We start from the raw sequence: 26,064 nt of genomic DNA, 5'->3' as shown, positions 1-26,064 counted from the left end.
CTCGAGAGTCTGTTTCTGTGTCTGGGGACAGTCATGGGGCCACACTCACTTGGGGAGGCTTGGAAAGGTTGATTTGTTTTCCGGTTGGCTGTCAGGAAAGGTGGACCACTTGTAAGGAGTGGGTCAGAGGAACTTAATGAGTTCAGACTGGCTTACAAATGACCCTCATCAGAACATGTCTCCTGCTCAGAAAAGCCTCGCCTTACCCGAATGGACCACCGCATGACATGGTAGGGACATCTCTCCTGGAGAACACTGGCTCCTCCAGCAAGTGAAGACCCCAGGCACACAGTGGCTCTTGCCATTGCCTGCTGTAGTTCTGATTACTGGAGGCCTTTCCACTGAACGGGGGCACCAGGAAGAAGGGCCAGCAGTGAGCCCTTTTCCTGATGTCTTGGTCTCTTTACAGCCAGAGTCGGGCCTGCTGTCGTGGGGAAGGTAGTGAGCAGAATGCCAGGAGGAGAAGAGGTCATTTTGCCATAAACCTGTGGGCAACTCCCTGGGCTTTGGGCTTGAGGGAAAGATGCAGGGAAGAGACCGATTCTAGACCTTTCCAGCTGAGGCCTGGTATTTTTAGGATTCCATGGCTACAGACAGCTCACTGCAAACCTGCATGGTAGGGTAGGCATTGGCATAGGAAAATTGGGAAAGACTCATGGTTCACACCTCCTACATTCCAGATTCTGGGGCTGGAATGTTCAGATCTGGTCAGACTGTTCTTAACTCCCTGGATAGGCAAGATATGTTAGTGATATGCTAATGTGTCAATTTAATTTTCATTCACCTACTTGTACTCGCCTGAGTCCATAAAACAAAGATTAGGAAAAAACAATTGAATAGGAGATTGGGATCCAAAAAATAGAAACACAAATGAAATGATTTGATGCTGAGCTTCCTGGCCACCAAAGCAAAAAGCTAGGACCAACTATGGGAGTCATTCACACTTTATAAGCAAGAAAAGGAATAGTTTTGCAAAACCATTTTCCTAGTTTTAAGGTGTTGGATAGAGGCTCCTTACCAGAGAAGATGAAGGGATTTCACCAATAATTGTCAGTAAGTAGGCTTAGGAAAAATAACTCGGATATCGACTCCACCCCAATTCAGTTGTCCTCATCTAGCTGTGTCTCTATAAAGGGAGCATCTGGCCTTTCTACCTGCCCCGAGTGGGACATCCCATCTAGTGAACAGGTAGAGAGGCCTGCTCACAGTAAAGAAGCTGTATCCTGTTTCCTGGTGCCCTCAGTCCTACCCCACCCCTCCACTCATTCTTCAGTGTCCAAGTGCTAGCCATTACAGCCTGCTTTTACCCAGACTTCATCCTTGTTTTCTAAGTATTCGATCGGTGTGATTGGCAAGCAGCTAGCTAGCACGTTCCCTTTAAATGGCCCTGCCAGCAGGCCTGTTCAGATGTAAACAAACCCTTTGGTGCAGCCCCAGAGAGCCCCTAGCTAATCCCCAGCATGATCCCCTTACATCCATCCCGAGCACTCTGAGCATTTCCTAGTGTTCATAGCCCCAGTGTAACAATGGTCTTCACGGTGACCCTTCAGAAGTACAGGCGGCAAGAGAGGCCTAGTTGAATGACGTGTCCAAGGTCATTTTGAATTAGGGGTGGGATTAGACCCGAACCCTGGTGCCCTGACCCCTGTTCACCTCCTTTGTCTGAAGGTAGGAAGTGTGAGAGGACAGCTTTACGTAAATCGCTCACATTGGCTTTTACTTGGCTCCCCAGGATCCCTGGCCCAACCTTGAGTGTGTATGGAGTAGTAAAAAGTTGGTGCTGCTTGGGGGTAGAGATTGGAGACCCCTGGGATTATGGGACCTAGATGATGCCTTGCTGCCCTGGTTGGCCAAGGCCACGAGGGGGCAGCATACCACCCTTACCAAGTCCATAGTCACCAGTCCCCATCCTCTTCTGGGTTTGAAATAGTTCTAGGAACTGAAGGGGGTGTGACTATATCCCTTTTCTGCTAAGATACCAGCCAACCCCTTGAAGAGAGGGGCCTCTGGGATAACAGTGGGACTGGAAACTGCTCTCTTTGGAGTATCGTATGAACGTAAGTAGTTAGGTTTAAATAAAGACTTTCCGACAAAACTCCATACAAGCTACTCCATAACTCCTCCGCGTCTGCGCCCTCCCGCCCTGCCTGCCACTGCATCAGTGTTCTATACTAACCGTCCGTTGCCTGAACTTGAAGCCATATTTTCAGAATGTGCTGGCCCCGGTGCCTGGAAAGCCCTTCCTGTGTATTGATCTCTGATACATCCATCAAAGCCCAATTGAAATGGCTCTCACTGAGAAACTTCCAATTCCTTGGGCAGAGTCAGCGAGGACTCTTTCGATGCTCCTGTGTCAACGTCTACAAACTATTATTAGAGCTCACGTACACAGCTGTTCGGCAGAGATTTCTTTGGCACCCTGTGCCTATGTCGGATATTGTTGGGACATTCTGCGTCCAGCTGAAAACAAGCCAGGCGAGGTCCCTGCTGTTGTGGACTGTAGTACCCGCACACATCCACCATCTCAGCTGCTCACCCTGGCATTCTGTTAGGTTTTTTGTTTGTTTTTTGTTGTTTTAACTGAGCATTGATGGTCTGTCTGCTGGGCTGAGTCTTCTGAGATTGACCTTCTAAGATGCTATTGTATAGGAAAATGGAGCGAGGCTGGGGGAGAGAGGGCTTGCCTAACATGTATAAAGCCTTGGGTTTGATCCCCAGCTCAGCATAAACTGGCTATAAATAGTACACACCTGTAATTTCAGCAGCTGGAAGGTGAAGATGGGTATCAGAAGTTCAAGGTTGCCAGGCGGTGGTGGCATGTCTTTGATCCCATTACTTGGGAGTCAGAGGCAGGAAGATCTCTGAGTTCTAGGCCATCCTGGTCTACAAAGCATACAGGACTGTATGCAGAGAAACCCTACCTCGAAAAAAAACAACAAACAAAAAAAAAAAAAGTTCAAGGTTATTCTTGGCCACATAGCAAGTTTGAAGTCAGTCTGGGCTATATGAGACCCTGAGTCCAAAACAAATGAAGGAAGGAAGGAAGGAAGGAAGGAAGGAAGGAAGGAAGGAAGGAAGGAAGGAAGGAAGGAAGGAAGGAAGGAAGGAAGGAAGGAAGGAAGGAAAGCTTGGTATTACATTGATTCACATTTCATCATCATCATCATGGGGGTGAGCAATCTCCCCCATTTTATAAGGAAGAAACTGAGGCACAAAGAAGTTAAGAAATTGCTCAAGGGCATCAGCTGGCTGTCAGTCTTGTGACCTGTCCTCCACTGGTCTTGTCCCTTTCCACAGCACTAGCTGCCTGTAGGGCTTTCTGAGGTGACATCTAAGCTGTCTAGAGAAGACCCTTCAGTGGTCAAGTACCCAGTCATATGAGTAGCTTGGGCATGGCCTCTTCAAGGCCCCAGAGCCAGGCCAGTGATATCACCCCTAGCTTGGGTATCATGCCATTACCACAGCCCAGAAAGAGGGGACGAGAAGAGAGCAGGACTGGCATTCAAGAGGGGAAAATCTGAGCTGGGCAGGCTGGCCTGGGTTCCTCTGTCTGGCTGGTGCTGAGGCAAGATCCAAAACAGCTCTTGCTGCCCTGCATGTCAAAGCCTCCTGCCCCTTCTTGGAGACCTGGCCTCCACCAAGCCTCTTGGCACCTGTGAGCTCCTAGCCCCTCCCCCTGGGCCCTTCACCCCGCCCCCCCCCAGGAAGTTTGTGGGACAGAAGCTTTCTAAGACAATGTACATGTCCAAATGTCTTCATTTTGCCCTTTGATTTCAAAGACAGTTTGGCAATAGATGGAAATGAAGGTTCCCAGTTCTTTGCCCTCAGCACTCTGAAAGATGCTCTTTTGTCTTTTGGCATCTGTTGTTGCTGATGAGAAGTTTACTGTCAATTCAATTATTGGACCTTTGTAGATAAGCCATCTTTTCTCTCTGGTGGCTTTTAGAATTTCCTCTTTATTCTTGATATTCCACACTTTTGACTAAAAGGTGTCTAGATGTAGTTTTTTTGTAATGTCTTACTAGGCAGTCTGTAGACTTCCTAACTAGAAATTCATGTTTTCCGTTCTGGAAAGAGCTTGGTTACTCATCAATATCTGCTGAGTAATGATACATACACTCGAGATTCCCATTCATTCTGTGATACTTCTCCTTTCACATGTTTATTTCCCTTATTCTGCACTTCATTCTGAAGGATTTCCCCAATTCTAGCTTCTAAGCCAGTGATTCTCTCTTCAGCTCTATTTACTAATTTGCCTATTGAGTTTGTTATTTTTCATTGTCAGTAACTTCTGTTTCTTAAAAATTCTAGATAGTTGGGTTCATTTCTGCTATATATGTCTGCTTGGTATCCTTCAGGTTTTATTCATAGATGCTGATTCTTCCTTTATATTTTTGAAGATTTTAACTGTATCAAGATTTTTAGACTTTCATTTTTTCTAGGTCTTTAGGTATGAATTCTCCCATGGCAGGAAATGTTCCTCAAGTTATTGTACTACTCGTTTGTTATGAAGTTTGTTCTCTGGGTTACTTTCAGCACATTTTCCTGACTGTGCCAGAGTGTAGCCATCATCCTGAGAAGTGATTTCTTGAATTGATGTGCCCAAGCCATGTGGGAGTAGCACCTACCTCAAGTGTCTTGGCTTAGAGTATTTGCATACCATGGATCTGAGTCTCCAATGCATATGGACCAGCTGAGGTGTCCCATTCACATGGGACTCTTTCTACCTAAAGCTGTGGCCGACAGGAAGAGATGGATTAGCACTACCCCAGATCTAGCCTAGGCGAGCAGTCTACTGTAGGCCCTCATTCTGCTCATGTGGGCCAGCTATACGGCTGTCCTCCTTAGAACAAAGAATCCTCTAAGGTACAGCTTCCACTCTTGTTCACAGGAAGGGGATGTCCTCTTACCTTTGCTCTTAAGGAGTTCTCAATTTTGCTTTAATGCTTGGATAACTATTGTTAAAAAGAAATACCCCAGGACTCTATTTCTGAGAAGCCCACATCCATGCTCTAGGTTGTATCTTTCTTCCCAACCATCTTTCTCTTAACCTTTGTGCTGAAGATGTATATTTAAAATGCCTTTTAATACCCCCCTAAATTGATAATCCAAAGCTGGATGTAGTGGCTCCTAACTGTAATCCCAGCCTTTAGGAGGCAGAGACATTATAGTAATTTGGAGGCTAGCCCAATTTATGGTGAATTTCAGACCAGTCATGGATACATAGCAAGGTCCTGTCTAAAATAAATAATAAATAAACAAACAAAAATAAAAATCCAGCATTTGTCTCCCATACCTAATATTTCAAGAAAAGGCTTCTACTGATATCTGATGAGGTTTGAGGACAGAGACAGGAAGGCTCCAGAAGCCTGAGATAGTTTAAGAGCAAGCTTGACCTGGAGGTACTATTCTCTGTGCCTCTCAACATTGCCACTCAGCCTCGTGCTTCTTGTAAGACCCCCTGAACTCCCCACCTGCCTTACCAAGTACTAACCATCTTCCCTCTGAATCCCTTCCCCTGCCACTCAAGGTCTTCAGTCCCGCCTACTATCAAAAATCTGCCTCCTAATATAAGTTTATTTTGTCAGGAGAGCTAGCTAGCTTGCTTGTTTTATTTGTTTGTACTGGGGATTGAACTTAGGTCCGTGTACATGCTAGCAAGCACTCTCCCACTGAATACATCCTCAGTCCTGTTTTATTTGGAGACAAGGTCTCACAAAGTTGCCCAAGCTTGCTGGCACTATTAGGAGGTGTGGCCTTGTTGAAGTAGGTATGGCCTTGTTGGAGGAAGTGTGTCACTGTGGGGATAGTCCCATATATGCTCAAGCCAGACCCAGTGTTTCAGACCACTTCCTGTTGCCTGCATGTCAAGATGTAAACTCTCAGCTCCTTCTCCAGCACCATGCCTTGCCTGCACGCCACCATGTTCCACCATGGTGATAATGAACTGAACCTCTAAAACTGTAAATTGCCCCATTAAATGTTTTCCTTTATAAGAGTTGCCATGGTCACGGTATCTTTTCACAGCAATAGAAACCCTAAGTAAGACAGAAGTTGGTACCAGAGACAGGGGTATTACTGTGATAAGCTAGACCATGTTTTTGTTTGGAGGAATATGGACCTTGGGATTGTGGAACAGAAAAGCAGCTGAAGGCTTTAAGTGCTGCTTAACTGGCCATCCTAGTAGAAACATGGAAGACATTGGTTCCGAGTGTGATTTGAACTGTGGGTACCTGGCTCAAGAAGTTTCAGAGGAGAAGAATGTTGCCTAGAGATCATTCTTGTAATATTTTGGTGAAGAATGTGATATTTTGGTGAAGAAAGACAATTTTGCCCTTGTCTTTGAAGAGTCTGCCTAAGGCTAAAGTGAAGAGTTTTGGATTAATTCTGTTGGCAGAGAAAAAATTTCAAAACAGCCTACTATTGACTCTGTCGTGTGGTTATTAGTGGTAATTCTAATGATGATGTATAGTAAAAAGGAGCAAGCTGAGCAGGGTAAATTACAAAATGTAATAGTTGAGGAGAAAAGGAGCACCAGGAAGTGGAATGGAACTAAGTCCTGTGTTCAAGGAGATAAACAGATTAAGAAATGGAATAAAGGGAGTCATGACCTCAGGGCAAGATTGTACCCAGCTAAATTTCCAGCTTGTGAAAGGAATTAAAGAAAAGCTTAGAGCCAGGTGTGGTGGTGCATGTCTTTATTCCAACACTCCAGAGGCAGAGGCTGGCTGATTTCTAAGTTTGAGGCCACCCTGGTCTACAGGGTAAGTTCCAGAACAGCCACGCTTAGGCAGTGAAGGAAACCATTGAAAACTGGAAGCTGGTAAAGATGTAATTGAATGAGAGGGGTCATGTTCCAGCCCCAGCAAGCAGCAGAACTTGGCAGCTTTGGCCACGTGGTTATGGCTGTAGAGTCAAGGATAGAACAAAGGCATTATGGAACCTTCCTCTGAGACTAAGGAGAGCCACTGAGGCCAGGCATGTGTCAGGGGTGTCCCTGAATGGAGGCCCAAAGAATCCATTCTGTGAAGCTGTGAAACCTGGATTGCCTTGGACACCCCAAAATGGTAGAGATGCCAGAGCCGAGGGATACCAGCCGAGGAGAGCTACTAACGGAGTGGAACCAGCCCAGGAGAAAGAAGTGTGTTGCAGTCAACAAAACTGAAAGGAGTTGGAGATCTGAAGAGCCTTTTGACACTATACATGAAGATGCAGAGTTTGGAGTTTGCCCAGCTGTTTTGCAGTCTTGCTTTGGTCCTGTATTTCCTCACTATGCTCCCTTCCCTATGTTTTGGAATGGTAATGTATATTTTGTGCCATTATATGTTGGAACGATGTGATCTGCCTTTTGATTTTGATTTTACAGGTGATTACAATTAAGAAATTGCATGAAGCCAGGCAGGGGTGGCGCACGCCTTTAATTCCTTTTTAATCAGGAAGCAGAGCCAGGCGGATCTCTGTGAGTTTGAGGCCAGCCTGGTCTACAGAGCGAGATCTATGACGGGCACCAAAACTACATGGAGAAACCCTGTCTCAAAAAACAAAAAACAAAACAACAACAACAAAAAAAAACAAAACAAAACAAAAAAAAAAGATTGTATGAACCTCAGAAGAGACTTTGAACTTTAGACTTTTTTTTTTTTTTTTTTTTTTTTTTTTTTTGGTTTTTGGTTTTTCGAGACAGGGTTTCTCTGTGTAGCTTTGCGCCTTTCCTGGAACTCACTTGGTAGACCAGGCTGGCCTCGAACTCACAGAGATCCACCTGGCTCTGCCTCCCGAGTGCTGGGATTAAAGGCGTGCGCCACCACCGCCCGGCTGAACTTTAGACTTTTAAATAAGTTTGAGACTATTATAGACTATAGGGACTTTTGAAGTTGAACTGAATGCATTTTTGTATTATGATATAAGTGTTTGGGTGCCAAGGAGTGAAATGTAATGGTTTAAAAGAAAATGCCCCCCAAAGGGAGTGGCACTATTAGGAGGTGTAGCTTTATTAGAGTAGTTATGGCCTTGTTGGAGAAAGTGTGTCACGTGGAGGGCAGCTTTAGATCTCATATATGCTCAAGCCATACCCAATGTCTCAGACCACTTCCTGTTGCCTGCATATCAAGCTGTAAAACTTTCAGCTCCTTCTCCAGCACCATGTCTGCCTGCATACCACCATGTTGATAATGGACTGAACCTCTAAAACTGTAAATCACCCCATTGAATGTTTTCCTTTATAAGAGTTGCCATGGGGCAGGAGAGGAGAGATGGCTCAGAGTTTAAGAGCACTGGCTATTCTTCCAAAGGTCCTGAGTTCAATTCCCAGCAACTACATAGTGGCTCACAACCATCTGTAATGAGATCTGGTGCCCTCTTCTGGCCTGCAGGCATACATGCAGGCAGAATACTGTATACATAATAAATTAAAAAAAAAAAAAAAAAAAAAAAAAAAGAGCACTGGCTGCTCTTCCAGAGGTCCTGAGTTCAATTCCCAGCAACCACATGGTGGCTCACAACCATCTGTAATGAGATCTGGCACCCTCTTCTGGTGTGCAGGCAGAACACTGTATACATACATACATACATCTTTTTTTTTTTTTTTAAGAGTTGCTTAAGAGTGGTCATGTTGTCTCTTCACAGCAACAGAAACCCTAAGTAAGATACTTGCCTTGAACTCCAGTGCTTGTGATCTCTCTGCATCAGCCTCCTGAGCAGCTGGGATGACGGATCTGAGCCTCCAGAAGACACTTGATGACTCAACACAGCCCTTCCTCTGTACTCCAACAGTTCTACTGTTTTTGTGACCCTTGCTGAGACCAGGGACCTGCCAGGAGACCCCAGGACCACACTCATCTGCATGGCCAGCCCTCCCCCACCTAGGGAAGGAGGAAGAGCCCCAAGGGTAGAGGAGTCCTGCACGTTTGGAATGAATTTGACTTTGTTTCCACACCCCTTCCCCTTCTTTCTCTTCTTCAGGTAACCCCACCACCCCAGGCCTGAAGATCAGTGGGCATTTACTTTTGCTGAGCTCAGAGATACTCCTCCCTCTCCACTTCTGTGACTCTTACCTGTCTGGCCAGACAAGCAAGGTCCAGCGGGGGAGCAGGCAAGTGACACACTCAGGCCCAGGGCCATCGGCTCCCGAGCTGGTTCTTCTGACCCCTGGGCAGCTTAATCCTTCTGTCCATTCTTGGCTGTATAGGGAACAGAGAGAAGGCTTCCACATCCCTCAGTGGCTTCCAAAGGCAACGATGCGACACTATCATCCTGTGAGCACCGTCTGCCACTTCTCACCTGCACAGTAAGATAAATGCCTCCTATTTGTACAACCCCAGCAGACCTGGGGCTTCATGAATTATTGTGTCTAGCCCTCCCGAGTCCTCCTCCGCTCTGGGCCTAACTCAGGCCCCCGGTCTGCTATCTGGACTCTTCAGTCTGGTGTTCAAGGCCTCTGCCCTGCTAGCCACGCTCCTTCCTCCCCTGTGCCCTAGAACACCGCCCCATCCCAGACCTACCTACTCACACACTGTAGCCTGGTGCTCCGCTGGGCAAGTCTTCGCCCAGCCTGAGGCTGCCTGACAGGTCTGAGCCTCGTGAGCTCCCAGCGTGTTTGGGAGATGCTGAAAGGGGAGCCGCAGAGGTCTTGTTCAGGCAAAGGTGATGAAGGCTGCTCTTCAAGCCCTCGCCACTCCTGTCCCCAAAGAAGGCTCCCTGTCATTGCCAGCCGCAGCTTCTCTGTTCTCGGGCCTCCAGCAATCCGGCAACCATAAGAAAACCCAGGGGAAAGCCAGGTGAGGTGGCACACACTGATAATCCCAGCACCGGGTGATGGGCAGGTGGATTGCCATGAATTCAGGACAACCTGGACTATGTAGCCAGCTGTGCGGGGAGACCAGCCAGAGATCAGGGAGAAACAGGCAGGTGGGCGGGGCCTGGAGCCCCTTGCCCCGGTCATTCTTTACCACCTTATGATTCTGTCTGTTAAAACAGGACTCCTGGTGCTGACAACGGGCTGGAAACTGCTGAGTGAAGCTAACCCTCCCACTCCAGCAAGGAATCCGAGCCGTGAAATGACCTGAGGTCATGGCAGGAGTCAATACCAGCCTTGAACCTAGCCTCAAGAACCAAGGTGCCAGCTACTTGATCCTTTCAGATCTGGGCATCCTACCCCCTGGCAGGAGCCAGTGCTAGAGACCCAGAATCAACTCTTACAATTCCTTCCCCGCCGGCACTCAGGGCCCAGCATGCAAGTGCTGGGAAAACTCAGGGCACTGGCTATCCTTAGGTGTGTCTCCCTACCTCTCAGCCCATTTCCCACAAAGCACAGGACTGTATTCTTTGCAAAGGATAGGACCTGACCCACAGCTAGTGCTCAGCAAATGGGAACATTCACCCTCCCCACCCTTCCTCTCAATCAATATCTGCTCCATTGATGGATGATGGGGACAGTGATGGATTACAGCAGCTCGGAGAGTTGGCCTGTTCTTATACAGCCATGGAAACTCAGAGCCAGGGAGAAACATGGGGCAGGGGATGAGTAAAGAGAGCTGGGAAGAGGGGCGGGGTTGCCAAGGAGCTGGGGCGGTGGTGAGAAAGTTGCTGAGGATGGAGTGAAGGGGATAGAGGGGGAAGGCAGAGGATGGGGTGTGGGAGACCACAGCACTCGTTACCCCATCCCCCTCCATCAGGGAGGCCAGACCTGGGATCGAGAGACAGCTGTCTGCTCAGAAAAGTGTCTTAGTCACTAAAGGCTGCCTGGGGAAAGTCCATTCTCTGTCATGTCCTGGGAATCCGGATGGGCACAGGAAGGCCACCAAGTGACTCTCAGAGTGGCCACCTGTCCTCTCTGGACTCTCTCTTCTGCCTCCTACACACACACACACACACACACACACACACACACACACACACACCACACCACACCATACCACACCAGCTCAACTTTGCCAGGCCCTCCTATTACCACCCCCCACACCTCAGGAAAAACTACCCCCCACCTCAGTACATATGACCCTCCATGCAGAGGTATGCCTACCTGCAGAGATGGCCTCTGGGACCCTGGAAGGTGCTTCTGAGCAGCCTCTTACCTCCCCCCAGCCAGCGATGGGTAATCTACAGCATGAGTTGGAAAAGCTAAGGAGACCCTCTCTCTGAAGAGAGCAGTTTACTCCAGGAGGAAAAGGAAGCTCAGCCGTCCCCCACATGCGAAGAGAGGCATGGGTTCATAGGTGATGCTGAACTGGAGGATCGGATTTCCCGGAACAGACCCAATTTTAGATGTTCCGAGTGCTGATAGGGACAACCTGAATTCAAGTTCCATTTCATCCAAGATCAAAACCTCAAAAGACTCCCAGCGACCACTTTCCATTGTGCAGTTTGAATCCCAGACTTGAGTCCCACCCCTGGGCCCCTGATGGAGGACTGCCAGTTACAGTCAGGAGAGGCAATGCCATATATGGGAAGGGGGATATACTGGTTTCAGCTTATAGGGAGAGGATGGCTCCATCTAGCTCTGGCACGGCATCCATAGTGGAGCCCTGAGATCTAGAAACCTCCAGTCGTCAGTAGGTCAGACCATGACCTATGCACGAGCGCCTGGCCCCGTGCACTTGGAGCACCAGCCGCAGTGGGAGAGATCCAGGTCAGACCTTAGGATGCACCCCAGCCGGGCAGGAGGGGAAAGGGCCACTAGGGGTTGGGGGTACGGCTGGCTGCCAAGCCTAGCTTGGGGATCTCAGATCCTGCGCGCCCTCCCGGCCCACAGCCCTCCCTCCCGCCCTCCCCTACTGACGCTCAGCAGATCAATGCTGCCTTTGCTGACAGTTGAGAATCGAGCTTGCAGCCCGCCCCCTCCCCCGCCCCTCCGGCTAGCTGTGTCCCCCGAGATCCTCCCCGAGGGGGGAAGAGTTTGCTGCGGAAGCGTTTCACCCTGGGGCAGGGCCTGCGGAGAGAGCGGCTGGTTTGGCCACTGCTTTAGGCTGGGGAAGAGGGAAGGAGGGCCAGCAAACCCGAATCACCACCTAGCACAGGGCGAAGGGAAGGGGCCAGCCAGCCCACACCTGGGGATGGCGGTCAGGCACCGAGAACTTTCTGCCGGGGAGGGTTGCTCCTAGAGAAAGTACGAATAGGATACTATGGGCTTTTGGGAGGGCTCTGTCCAGTCCTCCTAACATTTGCTCCGTGCTTACTTCTATACTTCCTATCTGCCTTAAACAAGGTTCCCTGGATAAATTGGAGAGAGGGGTGGGGTGGGGGTGGAGATTTCCACGGAGGCGGGGACGAGCTGGGAAGACGAGGTCAGGTCTGTGTTCGGGGGAGCGCCCCCTCTGCTCAGGGTGGTCAGCTGGGGTCTCCTCCATCATCACCAAGAAGGGAAGCTTCGAGGAGAGACTCCTCTGGGCCCAGCTGTGAGCTACACCGCCCCACGTTTCTCAGTAGCTGTAGAGCACCAGACCCTTCAGGTAGCGGCGGGAGGAGCAAGCAGCAGCCGCTGTCCCAACCTCACTCAGCGAACTTTAAACACCCTGCACAACCCGATGGGCACACCTCTCGCTTACACCACCCGTCGTGTAGCACTGCCCGGCTCTGCATACCCATCTTCCCATCCATCCATCCATCCATCCATCCATCCATCCATCCATCCATCCATCCATCCATCCATCCATCCATCCGTCCACCCACTCACAGTGAACCCACACAGAACACACCGTAGCCTGCCAGCGTGCACAAGTAGGCACTTCGCTGGATACACACACCTTCCCTGTACAGTATGAGTAGTGTCCCTCGCGCAACCGCGGCCACAACTCCACACTCCACGCCCCACTTTCCACAACCACACACGAGGCGTCCCAATCTCCCTCCCGAGGGCCGGCCGGCTACCAGGGACACCACTAGTACACGCCCGGCCTCGAGGGCCCTCTCGCTGCCCGCGCCACGCGCTCGGGGCTAGCACACACCGACTGGCCGGACCGTGCGCCCTGCCCCGCCGCGTCGGGCGCGGGTCCCCCTCCCCGCGCTCGCCTCTCTCGCTCCCTCCCGATTTGGGAAGGCGGCCGCGGGGCGGGCGGGGGAGGGGCGGGGCGGGGCGGGGGAGGGTGACATGTGAGCGGCGCGCCGGCGGCAGGTGGAAAGGCGAGCGGCATGGAGCGCGTAATAAGAGAGTTGGAGTCGGAAAGAGCCGCCCCAGTCGCCGGGGAAGCGGGCGGTCAGTACGGGCTCCCGCGGCCCCGAGGCTCCGAGCGACCGCCCCCGGCCCCCGCACGGCCCCGGCCCGGCCCCTAGCCCCCGCCGACCCCGTGCGCGCCCAGGGTCGCCTCGCCGGCCCGGGGTTCGAGCCATGCGCCTCTGAGCGGCCCGAGTGCGCCCCCGCCCCGCAACGCCCCGGCCCCCCGCCCGGCGCCGCCCATGGCCGAGGCCCCCCCGCGCCGCCTCGGCCTGGGCCCCCCGCCCGGGGACGCCCCCCGCGCCGAGCTGGTGGCGCTCACGGCCGTGCAGAGCGAACAGGGCGAGGCGGGCGGGGGCGGCTCTCCGCGTCGTCTCGGCCTTCTGGGCAGCCCCCTGCCGCCGGGCGCGCCCCTCCCTGGGCCGGGCTCGGGCTCGGGCTCCGCCTGTGGCCAGCGCTCCTCCGCCGCGCACAAGCGCTACCGTCGCCTGCAGAACTGGGTCTACAACGTGCTCGAGCGGCCCCGCGGCTGGGCCTTCGTCTATCACGTCTTCATGTAAGTTGGGGACCCCGCGCCCCTTCGCGTGCCCCAGCGCTGACCCCGCGTGAGCCGGGCTCCTTGGGGACCGCCGCCCGGCGCTGGCTCCACCTCCTGCCCCCTGCCCCGCGGCAGTCCCTCAGCCCTCCCTCTAGGACCTGAACCCCCTTTTCGGTCCCCCAGCTTGACCCTAACCCCTGATCTCCCAGCGCTGACCCCTGCTGCCCTCGCGCCTGACCTCTTCTGCCTCTTCTCCTTACTTCCATCCTGATCGCAGAGCCCTGCCGCTCTGTCCCAGCTACTCTCGGCATTCAGCTTCTCTGCTCTACCGAGTCTGAAGCCACAAAAGTGAGGCTCTCCTTTTCTCCACCTCTCCCGCACTGTGTCCCAGACACAGAAGACCCTGGCCCCCACGTTCTCCTGCCATCTCCTCTCAGATTCAGTAGCTATGTTGTGCTCCCACCTCGTCCCCTTGGAGATTTCCCTCTTCAGAAACAGGCTGTCCCCAGCTCAGGGCTGGCCTCTGATTGTAGGTGTCTAGGGTCCCTATGGCCCTGACAGGCCTGTGTGCTGTTTCCAACTTTATCTGTGTCTTCATTAGCCTTGCCCTGCACCCTCAACTTCGAAGCAGCGGAGGCAGCAGGCTGCCCTGGCTGCCCTGGCCCGTCTTGTCCTGCCTTGCCCTGCAGGCTGGGCCCGGCTCTCCTGCCTTGCTGGCCGCTGTACTAGGCCTGGCTCTGGGCATGGGGAAAAAGAAAGAAGAGAGGGGTATGTTTGGAAACAATGACGCTGTGGGGCCCCTCCTTCCCTCAGCAGGCTCCTACAACTTTCAAAACACTGACCCCTCTTGGATGTAAAGAGTGAATTTTGGCAGCTCAGAAGGCGGTCTTGGGGGACGGCCTGGCCCAGCCAGGAACATGAGAGGCCCAGGCCATATCGGTTAATGGGCTGGGCCTGGTGCTGGGATGCTTAGGAGTGCCCGGGAGGGCTGCTCTTAAGCATACTGCCAGTCTTAGGGTCTCCTGGGCGGCCCACGTTATCCACCTGCTGGTCACTTTACACTCTGTCTGTCCCTCTGCTAGACTTGAGTTTCCCCGTGTGTGTGTGTGTGTGTGTGTGTGTGTGTGTGTGTGTGTGTGTGTGTGTGTGTGTGTGATAGCCTGTCTGTTCATCTCTCCACCTGTCTGTCCCACAGCCTTTCTGTTGGTCTGTTTCCATGCTATGTGGGACTGTCCAGTTATTTATTGTGATGTCTGTGTGTCTGTCATCTGTCTATCTACCTGTCCACCTGCCTGTCCACCCTTCTACCTGGCTCTTCTCACCTGTCTTTCTGCTTGCTTCGCTGGCGTATGCTCACCTGTCTCTGCCCCACGGGAATAGGGGCCACAGAACCTGGGGAGGGCGGGTGGGGAAGGTGGCTCAAAGAAGAACAGAGAAAGGGAACTTTCTGTCGATCATAAGATGTGGAGGTGGCAACCATGACTCGTGCAGAGACACCCCCCCCCCAGATTACGATTCTGCAGGCTGTAAGGTCAGGCTTTGGGTCCAGGTCAGTGACCAGGAGCAGCCCACATCTCAGTGCGTCCCAATAAGACCTGGATAAACATCTGTCGGATGTAGAGGACAGTGGAGCGGTACAGTTCAGTGCTGGTGGGCTAGGGTTCCGGTGCCCATTGAAAGTGAATGCACCAGACTCAAGGTAGAGCTGGCTGATAGAGCCCTGGGCGCCACTATCAAAAGAAGAAGAAAAAAGAAGCACTGTGTGTGTGTGTGTGTGTGTGTGTGTGTGTGTGTGTGTGTGTGTGTGTAAAGGAGTTGCATGGCATGGCGGGCCCCTCATGTGCCCGTGGAGGCTAAGACACAGGACACAGCTGTGCCTTCCACAGTTTCCTTCCTGGAGGTGACTTTTCCAAGGCAGAGCTGGGCAGAGACATCAGTTGGCTCCAAGCTGGGTTCCTCAGCCTGCAGGCCTGGCCTCTTAGTCCCCGGGACAGTCATTGGAGATGAGGGCAACCTAACCCAGACCAGCCACTACCATGGCTCCTTTGGAGGGGCCTCCCCTTCCTCCCAGGAGCTAAATCTGACGACACCTTTGCCCCACATCCGGCCCTTTCCGGATGCCAGGAATGCCCTGGCTAGAGGCACCTATGTCCTGAGCACTTGTCTCTAGGAGCTCAGTGTGAAGGCATTCCTTGGAGCTCTAGGGGAAGAAACATGGTGTGACAGTGTCTGGATGTTTAGGGATCTCGGAGAACTGGCCGTGGACCTTGGAGGTCAGGGAGACTGAGATGCCAGGAGCCTGTTGAGTGCTGAGTGTCACTGTTAGCTTTAGAGTCTCTCGGAGCCTTAGATATGTAGGTCATCAGAGCAAGTAGAGACCCCCCAGTTTGTCTTCATGGGTGGGCTAATGGTGGGAAAGAGCCGGGCGAACAGCTAGGGGCTGTCTGAGCGGGAGGAGTGGGTGCTAGTGGTGGGGGTCGGGGAAGGAGCCTACACAGAAGCGTCTCCTGTCTCTAAGGGTTCCACACATGGAGTTTCTCAGCCTCTAACTGTAGGGTCTTGCGTGTCCTTGTCAAGAATTGCTTGTAGTTGCACTTCTAGCTTAACTTGCACACTCTCCAAGTTGAGTGTGTATGTGTGTGTGTGTGTGTGTGTGTGTGTGTGTGTGTGTTTCCACGCATAGCTTCGGTTAGGGCCTGTTGTCAGAGACCCGGGCCAGCACGGGTGGGTTCCCACAGAAGAGCCTCGGAGAGAGGACTTGAGGAGGAGGGGGCTGAGACACCTCCCTCACACCAGCCAGCTAGCCCACCAGGACCAGCACCTCCCCTGGCATCTAGGCGTAAAGTCGGCTTCTCTTGTCCTCAACGGTGCCCCCAGGGAATGAACATTGCCTGTCCTGTTTTCTTCTTGTGAAGACCAGAATGAAGAAGGGTCACTGGACCCTTCTCGGGTCTTTCTGTCTCGAGGCCCTTCGATCTGCCACTTTGCCCTTTAACCCCGTGCCCCGGCCACTGGTCTGTATCCCCACCCTCCCCAGGCCCTGTCCTCATTGCTGAGTCCCTAGGGGCAGACTCACTTCTTGTGGTACCCTCTCAGATCACACTAGCACCTTCGGAGTCCCAGACCTGGGAGGGTCTACGACTTCAGAGCGAGTGCCCCTTCCCCCAACCCCTCGGTGCTTCCCCGGCCACTGGGACATTCTCACCACTTAACAGTCCTTGCTCCCAGCCCCCAGCAAACTTCTCTAAGTGAAGGTTTAAGGCTCTGTAAACATCCTCCCTCAGCCTTGTCCCTGGGGTCAGAAACTGTGGGAATGGGGAGGGGAGGAGGTGGCCACAGCTTCTGGGCCCTGTTCGCTCCTAACCCGGGAGTCCCCCACCCCAACCTCCTACCCCAAGCCTGTGAGACACAACGTGGCCTGGGCTGGATGTCATCCCCACACAGGACACCCAGGCCAGGTCAGTTCTCACATTCTGGCTGCCCCATTCCGCCTCTGAGAAAACCACGGCTCTGGAGACCAAGATCACGTGGCAAATCGGTAGCAGATGCGGAGGGCCAGACTTTTAAGTCCACGCTCCCTGTCCAGAACCATTCCTTCTGCTCTCTGGGGCCACCTGATGGGGCCCTTGGAGTTGGAACTGAGGTTTCTGACTTTGTGTAGATGCACACCCTTCCCAGCCTGGTGAGGTGGGCCCTGTGATTCTCCCCAGTTGACAGATGAGGAACATGAAACCCAGGAAAGGCCATGTCATTCACAAGGAGCAACCTCACCCCAGAACTGTCATCCCTCGACCTGGGCTGGATCAGGCCCCAGACCCCTCCAGAGCAGCGCTTTGTGTCCCTAGCACCCTGCGCAGCTGCAGCCAGGGGGCAGTGATAAGGTTTTACAGACTCAGGTGGAAAGGTCTCAGCTGCTCCCAGGGCAGTCAAGCTCACCACCACAGCCCACAGACGGCACAGATGCCCATGCAGCCTCATCCAGAAGGAACTAATGCCCCACCTTCACACTGGCTTCAGAGACGGACATCCGGACCGGGACAGACCAGGGGTGACTCCCTTCATGCAGTTTCTGCCTTTCCTCTCCTAGGGCTTCAGATTACCCCCTGGTCAGCCTGGGGACCATGTGACTCAGCGGGGCCGGCTTGGGCTCCTCCCGTAGTGCCCCCTTTGCCTAACCCTGCAGCGTGTGGCTGTGAATACCCAGGCATGGAACGGGACACACTCCCATCCAAGGTCACACTTAGCCTCCCAGACAGCCCTGCAGAAACCTGATGCTCCAACACCTTCGCGCTGTGACTGGTGACTGACTTGGAGTGTGTGGTCCGTGGCACCTCAGTGCTTCTGTTTTTCCTCTGTGAGGAGTGGGAGAGTGACCCTCTTGAACGGCTTCTCCCTTTCGCTTCCCCTGGCACCTGCTGCTCCCCACGCCTTCTGGAGTTCTTCCTCTGGGTTAGTTCCTAGCACATTTCTTCTTCCCATTGACGAGGCCCTGCTGGATGGGATCGCAAGCCCCGCTGCTGAAGAAGCCCATGGCCACACAATGTTGGAGCCAGGCGCGCTTGAGGAGACGATTATTCTTTAGCTGGTGGCAGCACTTTGAGTGGGTGATTAATTTAAAGTTCTCTGAGCTATCAGAGTTACTGAAGTGGTCCGGGAGCAGGAGGAGAAGGCTCTGGGGCCCTGCCCCCAAAGGAGCCTGTGGGAAACTTTCCCCATTCCGGTTCTCCCCAGTGCTAGACCTGGACAGCCCTGCTGTGGAGATGGAGGGCTGGAGGGAAATGGGGGGCTTTTCATGTCCCCAGAGCTGGCCCCACGGGGACGTGAGAGTGTGGGCTCAGTCTGGCAGATAGGCTTTGTTTCTGCCGCTGCCCTTAGCTGTTCTGAAAGTTGCTTAGTCTCTGAGCCGCCTCGGGCCCTCCAGTCTGAACAGTGGGGATCACAGCCGCCTCCTGGGTGGCCAGAGCTGAAGAGGGACAGCAGCCAGTGCCGCACCAGGCATGAGTCCGCCGTCACCGTCGCCGTCGTCCTTGTGTGTATCATGTTCTGACTGTCGTCACTCTGTGCCTCCGATGGGAGGTCTGACCGAGGTCCTGGGCTCAGCAGCAGTGTGTGTACTGAGGAGGTTGTATGGACGGTATTGCCTTTGTCACTCATGTGTCTCCTGGGAGCCTGAGACTATGTCTTTGTGGCTTTCTGTGGAGCACCCTCCAGGCCCATTTGAGCCTTTTTTTTTTTCTTTTCTAGGACGAAGCTCCTTATGTAGCCCAGGCTAGCCTCAAAATCCTAGGCTCATGTTCTCCTGCCTCAGGTGGAGTCAGTGCCTCTCCCTCCCAGCTTCTTCCTTACATCATTCAGGCCTCACAGCACTGTGTCAGGGGACAGTCATCCTCACTTCACACTGAGTAGGGGACGTCACCCAGTTAGTAACTGGAGTCACTAGCCTGCGTCTCTGGCCTGCTTATGGATTTGTTTCTTCCTTTGTGTCATGAATGACATCAGCCAGCCCAGTGCTTTGCCAGGCTTGGGGAACCAGAGCCTTGCCTGCAGGGAGCAGATAGGGGGTGGGGTGGGCTATGGAGAAGCTGCTTGTCTTTAGGAACACTGGTCTCTAAGCCTCCTGGGGCCCGGGGTTCTGTCTGTCTGTCTGTCTGTCTGTCTCTCTCTCTCTCTCTCTTTCTCTGTGTTGTCTCTGCCCCAAAGTGCCATTGTGCAGTCAAGGTTTGGGTGTCATGGTTCATATCCCTCCCTCCCCGCCCCCAGCTAACTGACACCGTCAGAGAGGTACCCAGTAGCAGTGGTCTCTGGAACAAACCCAGGGACCCATCATGGGATGCCCATCCCCCTCTAATCCTCAGCCTCGTGTCCTCTTCTGCCAGATGGGCCTAGCAGGAAAGAGGACCCACTTAGTCAGGATTGCAGACACAGAGCTGTGCTCATGGAGAGGGGCTGCTGACTTAGGAGCTGGGATGTGAGAGGGGCATCTCATAATATCTTTTGCTGGGGCCCCTCAGAAGACAGGGGGACATTTAGAGGGGTACCCAGGAGGTTGCCAATCCCCTGGAGGCTCTGTGGGGGATGGGAAGAAGGTGTAGTCTGACCTATGGAACCCCCCAAGACTCTGGGCAGACTGGGCAACTCTGTCCCCAAGGCAGGATCTGTGTGCCCTGGAGCTTGGCGCCTGGGGGTGAAGAGCAGGGGGGGAGGGGGGTGGCGGGGGGGGGGGGGGCGCAGCCTCAGGCAACAGACTCATTGGGCTAAGAATCCGTGGGCTGTGCCTGAGGGAGGCAGGCAAAGAGAGCAGAGAACACAGTTATTCTTCTCTCTTCTTCTGTGGAGAATCGGGAACGGATGGTGGTCTGGGGGTCTCTGGCCTGGGGGCTGGAGGGAAATCCCCTGACTCCTCAGACCTCTGGTCCAGCTTGTGGTACAGGAGCAAGCTTGCTGGAGATGATAGAACTTGGTTCTCACAGAACCCAAAGGGAGAGAAGTCAGATAACAAGGAGGACTGCCAGATGAGGTTCTGTGGGATACACTTTCCAAAATGTGGGAAACCCTGTCTAAGCAGCGCCGCATGTGATTTATTCTAATCCTCCTCATCAGGCAAAGGGACAGCACCCCTCCACAGCATGGAGGACAGAGGGTAGATACCTGCTTCCTGTGAGCCCAATATTGGAAAGGAAATAAGATCAGGACCGGAAGGCTCTGGAGTAACGGAGGGGGGGGGGTCGCTACTGCTCTCACCCTCCCTCCCTTGCAGCTCCTCCCTGGAGTGTCCAGGTCTCTGCCTTTGGGTTTATTTTTTGCTGGGCTTGGCTGTCTCTGGGAGTTGGGGAGGGGGGTGGGAAGAGAAGAAGGGCAAGAAAGAATGGCTTTGTCAGCAAAACCCAGGTGCTGCTCCTCGGGCCCATCTGGGCGCAACCGCCACCCTCTGCCGGAGGGACAGCCCCCACCCAGGTGCAGTCTGGAGCCCCAGGGAGCATCCTCCTTTGGAGGGGCGGGCAGGGCATGCAGAGCCTCTGTGTAGTGTCTCCTTGCTACAGAGTATCGGAGCAGAGACCTCAGCGCTCCAGAGGCCCCGAACCTTGGGCAGACACATAGATAGCTTCATTTCACAGATGAGGAAATGGAGTCAGGAGACAGGACCCGATGGCCCAGGATACAGCTCCACAGATATCGTCATGGTGTGTGCCATATATCCCCGGGGAATGGAGCAGCCCCTGAGTACACATCCGCTCATCTCTTCTGCCAGCCTGTTTGGAGGCCACTGAGCAGGAGAGGTGGGATGGGGAGGAAAGGGGGACCCTTGGTCCAGCAGAAGGAGGAGGGAGGGCGCCTAAGCTAGGAACGGAGGGAGGCTGAGTGAACACATCAGCAGCTCCTTCAGGCACTCTTATTTTTGGTGTGTGTGTGTGTGTGTGTGTGTGTGTGTGTGTGTGTGTGTGTGTGTACATACAGGGTCTTTGTAACTGGCCTAGGCTGACCCTACTCTCTAGCTCCTCCTCCTTCCTCGTCTTAAGTGCTGGGATCACCACATCTGGCACTGTTTTTTGTAGGGGGTCTAGAATGGCTAGCAAGTGGTAGACGCAGCATTTGAACCCAGGACAAGACTCCTGGAACCATGTGCTTAGCCGTCTGAGTTTAGGGGCCCCTGTTATCCACTTCCTGTCCACCCAGGATGCAGGAGATCGAACTCAGGACCCTTGTGCTCCTAGGCAAGCACTCTGCCACTGGTATCCCGTCCCGCCCCCCGCCCCCACTCCTTGAGGCGGGGAGGGGCAGGGATGGCTCATGCCTCGTGCCTCTTCCCTCTGCCCCCTCTTCCTGTCCTTGAACTCTGGACTTCTGTCTTGGGCCCTTTCCTCCCCGTTTCATGGTGGGTTCAGAATCCCGCGACATGTTACCTTTTTGAGGACACTTTCGCCTTCAGGGTTTTAGCCCTTAACTCCCACATAGTACCCAGACTGTGAACACCTCAAAAAACGGTCTTCCTTCCTGGATCCAGTGGCTTTCACACCTCCAAACCCCAGGAGGTTCTCCCCAGAGACACCCTTTGTGCCTTCTCTTGGAAGTGACCACAGTGCGCTGTTAAGTGCTCCGTGTACTTTTCCTCGGGCTGGTCACTTACCCCCCCCCCACACACACACCCACTGCTGTGTTGCTGACGCCTATTCACCCTTCAAAGCCCAGTTTGAACATCATCTCTTCTTGGAAACACTCTCTGCCCGCTCTACTTCGGCTCTACTGGAGACCCTACAGTGTCCCCAGAGTTTAACTTCCGGCCCCATACATTCTTCCTTGGTTCTTCCTCCATGGGCTGTCAGACCTGGGTAGGGAGGGGCGAGCCCAGGGTGTGGCTCACACTTGGGAATGAGTTACTGCCCATGCATGAGAGAAGGATGGCGGCCAGGTTTTAAAGAGGAGAGGGGTTTTGCCCACTAGAGAGAAGTGGAGGACGGACCTCTTGGCCCTCCAAACGCTAGAAGCTCGCTCCTGCCGTTATCCTGAGGGCAGGGCTCCGACAGACAGGAATAGCCAGGATGAAGGTTTTGAGGCAGGCTTTCTGGGTCCCTTTGCCACAGGTTCTGCAGGGCCCTTGGTCACTGAGCCATGAAGGGGCCCCTACCCTTTGGTCCCCGGGAGCTGTAGGCGGGGCAGATGGGGGAAGGGCCCCACTGCTCTGCAGCCACAAGGCGTCCAGTCCCTGTGGCCAGCCCGGCTGTTATTCCCATTCTGCTGACGGGACGTGGAGGCACACCAAGTCGTGCAGCTTGTCTGTGGGCAGAGCCAGAATTCGAACCCATCTTCGTGACGCTCAAGCACCAAGCAGTTCTCAGATGTATAGGCAGACCCCAGGGTGGTTGTCAGTGGCCAAGGGAAAAACTGAGCACAATAAGGACAGCGTGGTGATTTTTTTCATTAAGCTAAATGCAGCCCATTTCAAAGACTGCCGTAGTCTGAGGTTATGTGCTTTCTTCTGTGAGGTGATAGGGCGGGGATTTTAAAAACTGTCCTTACTGGGCAAAATAAAAAGTTGACAGCCTTACATAGTCCCTAAAGTGTTTTTGGAAATTTGACCAAAACATGAAATCCCCAAGAGTTGGGGCCCTGTCCTGGCTCTGGGGCAATGGAGGCCAGAAGAGCTGGAAGACACCTGGCAGCTAGAAGGATTAGGGGGAGAGGAGGCCCAGGTCCTGCCCTCAGGCATCCCCCCCCCCCACTGTTTCCCAAGAGTGGCCTGAGGGGCTGGGCCTTAAACACTGGACCAGCAGTTTCCAGGCTGTGATTGGCTTCTGCCTCTGCATCCTGTGTAACAGCAACCAGGTCCAACTTTCCCGGGGTACTAGCCTCTTTCCACCCCAGGACTGCAGTCTCCTGCCCACCCATCAGGGCGGTCTGCTGTTTGAAGTCTGGTGAATTATTGGAGTGTTCTGAAAAACAGAGCGATATGATGACTTTCTTTTTTTCTTTATTTTTACATCTATCTATCTATCTATCTATCTATCTATCTATCTATCTATCTATCTATCTATCTATCTATCTATCTTTGGTTTTTCCAGACAGAGTTTCTCTGTGTAGCCCTAGCTGTCCTGGAACTCACTTTGTAGACCAGGCTAGACCCACCGGCCTCTGCCTCCTGAGTGCTAGGATTAAAGGCGAGCGCCACCACTGCCTGGCTGGTTTTCTCTTTTTTGTCTTCCCATCACAGGCTCCACTTCCCTGGAGCCTTGAAGCCCTCATCCATCTCTTGCTGACTCTAGTTTGAGCCTTGAGAAACTGCCATGGAGGAACAGATTGGCCCTGTAAGAACAGGTCAGCCATACTGGCAGTTCCTTTCTTGGGGAGCCCTGGACCACAGCTCAGAGATGCACCAGGCTGAGGTCCTCAGGGCCCATATTTAGTAACAAGGTCTTCGCCTGATGTGTAGCAGGAATTGTGTTAACTGGTTTCCACATAGTCCTTCATGAATCCCCACCAAGATCCCCATAAGGTAGCCATGTCACTGTGCCCATTGTTTAGAAAGGGAAGCTGCAGCTTGCGGGCTAAGGACAAGCCCTCATCACGACAAGAGGAAGTGGCAGGAAGGGGTGAGTGTCTGGAGGATGAGAATGTCCTAGGTTCATGCCGGACAGAGTGTCCAGGGAGTCTAAGTGTGCAGGAACCCTGTGCTGTGTCTGGGTAGGAACCCTGCGCATCGCTGCAGCAGGTCAGGCTTGCAGTGGGAAGACAAGAGACCCACGCCTGCTGGGCTGCAACCAGCAGCACCTCCCTTCCTGGGGCTCCTCCCCCTGCCCCAGCTCTCAGTAACAGTAAAGATAATAATAGCGAGTGTTTATTGAGTGCTTACCGAAAGCCAGACAGATGTTGCCCTGAGAACTTGCCTCTCAACAGCCCTGTGATTCGAGCCCTGTCAGTGGGCCCGTTTTCCAGATGAGGGCTGAGGCCCAAAGACGTTAGCAGGGCCAGGACCCAAACCCTGAGGTCCAGCTTTGGAGGCAGTGGCCTCGTGAACCTTCCTCATCCTCACAGTACCTGTTTCTCCAGGAGACTATCCTAAATAGCACTTCAGCCATCAAGGTCAAGATCCTGCTCCCACCCGCCTCTGCAGGGGACTCGTTCCTTCCCCTTTGTTCCTCTGCTTTCATTGAGAAGGAGCCACTGGCAGTTTCTGGGAGATGGTCCCTAAGCTATAAGCTGAGGATAGAGCAGTGAATCGGGACCCACACCCTATTTCCTGAGGGACATGGATGGGTCTCTGCACTGGGTGATAAGTGCCACTGTCCCTAGGTGCTGCAGATCCTGTGGGATCCCAGCATAGAGTGGTCCAGTGTAGCCCTAAACCAAGCCTTGGCAGGGAAGCCCTCCTGGAGGAGGCAGCTCACACTGCAACAGAAAAGTCCGATGGTGACAGGAGCCAGGCAGAGGGTCTGACACAGGCCAGGGGCCGGAGGTGAGACCAGCGTGGCTTTCGCCCAAGAGAGCAGAACATCACAACACAGGGAACTTAGCATGGTGTCCAGAGAAGAGGCTGGGACTTAAACTGTGCCTGGTTTGGTGGGGACAGTCCTGGCTGGGCAGCAGCTCCCGGGGGAAGAGGATGGAAGGGGCTGAGTGTGGGTGCAGGTGTGACAGGCAGAATTCTGTTAGAAATGCCTTTCTGGGACTGACCAGGACCTTGGTGGAGGAACGACTCCGAAAGGGACCCCAGGATGCCATCCCCATTGGCCTGTTCTTCCTCTGCTCGCCCCAGGACCCATATCCCAGAGCACGCTTCCACAGCTGCCAATGACTCTGTCTTGGGCCTGGCTGTCCCAGCCTGGCCTGCAGCCCTGGGAACTTTGCCTGTAGGGAAAGCTCCAGGCATGTATGCAAACCCTGCCCTGGGAGAGGCTGCAGAGCTGGGGCTGTGCTTGAAGCAGGAAGAGTGAGAGCAGGTCCAAAGACTGCTTGGAAAGAGCCAGAGGGTTTAGGATTGAGTCTGCGGGTATCCCCAGAGGAGTGGTCTTGAACAGTCCCGTGAGCACATGCAAGGATCGACTGAGACAAGTGTGGCATAGTCTGGAGGAAGAGTCAGGGCCTAGCTCCTCTTCCTCCTCCGGCCCCATAACTTAACAGGGCAGTGTCTACCCCCCCTACAGTACCCCACTCTGCCCTTCTGCTACTAAAGAAACCAGGGCTCCAAACTGGACAAAGGCTAAACTGAACTCAGCAGATGAGCTCAGACCAGAACTGAGGCTCGGCGTGAGTTTCAGTTATCCCTGGCAGTGGTAAGCCGGGGCGACGACAGCCTTCCTCCAAAGCCCCCCCACCCTCGGAGCTTCCCGTTGTGTTGGAAAGGAGGTCCCTGTCCCACGGGGACCCACAGAGCGCTTTGTGGTCAGCACCTAGCCTATTGTGGGCTTTAATTATTGTGTGTTCAACTAATCTCCCTGAATCCTGACGACAGAAATTCTCATGGTGGTATCTTCGGGAAGGAATGTTCCTACACCATTTCATCCTAAGGCTGGGAAAGGAGTTTAGGAATATAACTCAACGGTAGAACATTTGCCTAGCATGCACAGGGTCCTGTGTTTAAGACTTCAAAAATGAATGTGTGTGTGTGTGTGTGTGTGTGTGTGTGTGTGTGTGTGTGTGTGCGCGCGCGCGCGCGCGCACGCGTGCATGCCTGTCTGTCTGTCTGTCTATCTGTCTCAGATGATAGACTGGTCAGTAAAGTGAGTACCACCCAAGCATGAAGATTCAAGTTTGATCCTCATACACGTGTGTAATGGTACAAATTGTAACCCCAGCGTTGGAGAGCAGAAGCCTGAGGCTGGTCCATAGGTCTTGCCCAGTCAGCAGGCCCTAGACCCCAGTGAGAGAGATCTTGTCTAAAAAAATT

At 53.3% G+C, this 26,064-nt stretch overlaps 1 protein-coding gene across 2 annotated transcripts in view; it reads left to right on the top strand.

Annotated features, from left to right (window-relative positions):
* The first annotated feature begins 13,270 nt into the window (after positions 1–13,270).
* Kcnq4 (potassium voltage-gated channel subfamily Q member 4) overlaps positions 13,271–26,064 on the top strand; it is a 50,520-nt gene continuing 37,726 nt past the window's right edge. Inside the window, exon 1 of one of the 2 annotated variants that reach the window (XM_076564968.1) lies at positions 13,271–13,703. In XM_076564968.1, the coding sequence (XP_076421083.1) occupies positions 13,390–13,703 (314 nt within the window). In that variant the 5' untranslated portion in view covers positions 13,271–13,389. The remainder of the gene's footprint in view (positions 13,704–26,064) is intronic. The other variant, XM_016005818.3, reaches the window with a different exon arrangement.

Source organism: Peromyscus maniculatus, chromosome 2 (assembly GCF_049852395.1).
Source record: "Peromyscus maniculatus bairdii isolate BWxNUB_F1_BW_parent chromosome 2, HU_Pman_BW_mat_3.1, whole genome shotgun sequence".
NCBI lineage: Eukaryota > Metazoa > Chordata > Mammalia > Rodentia > Cricetidae > Peromyscus > Peromyscus maniculatus.
This window is presented reverse-complemented; position numbering and strand designations above follow the sequence as displayed.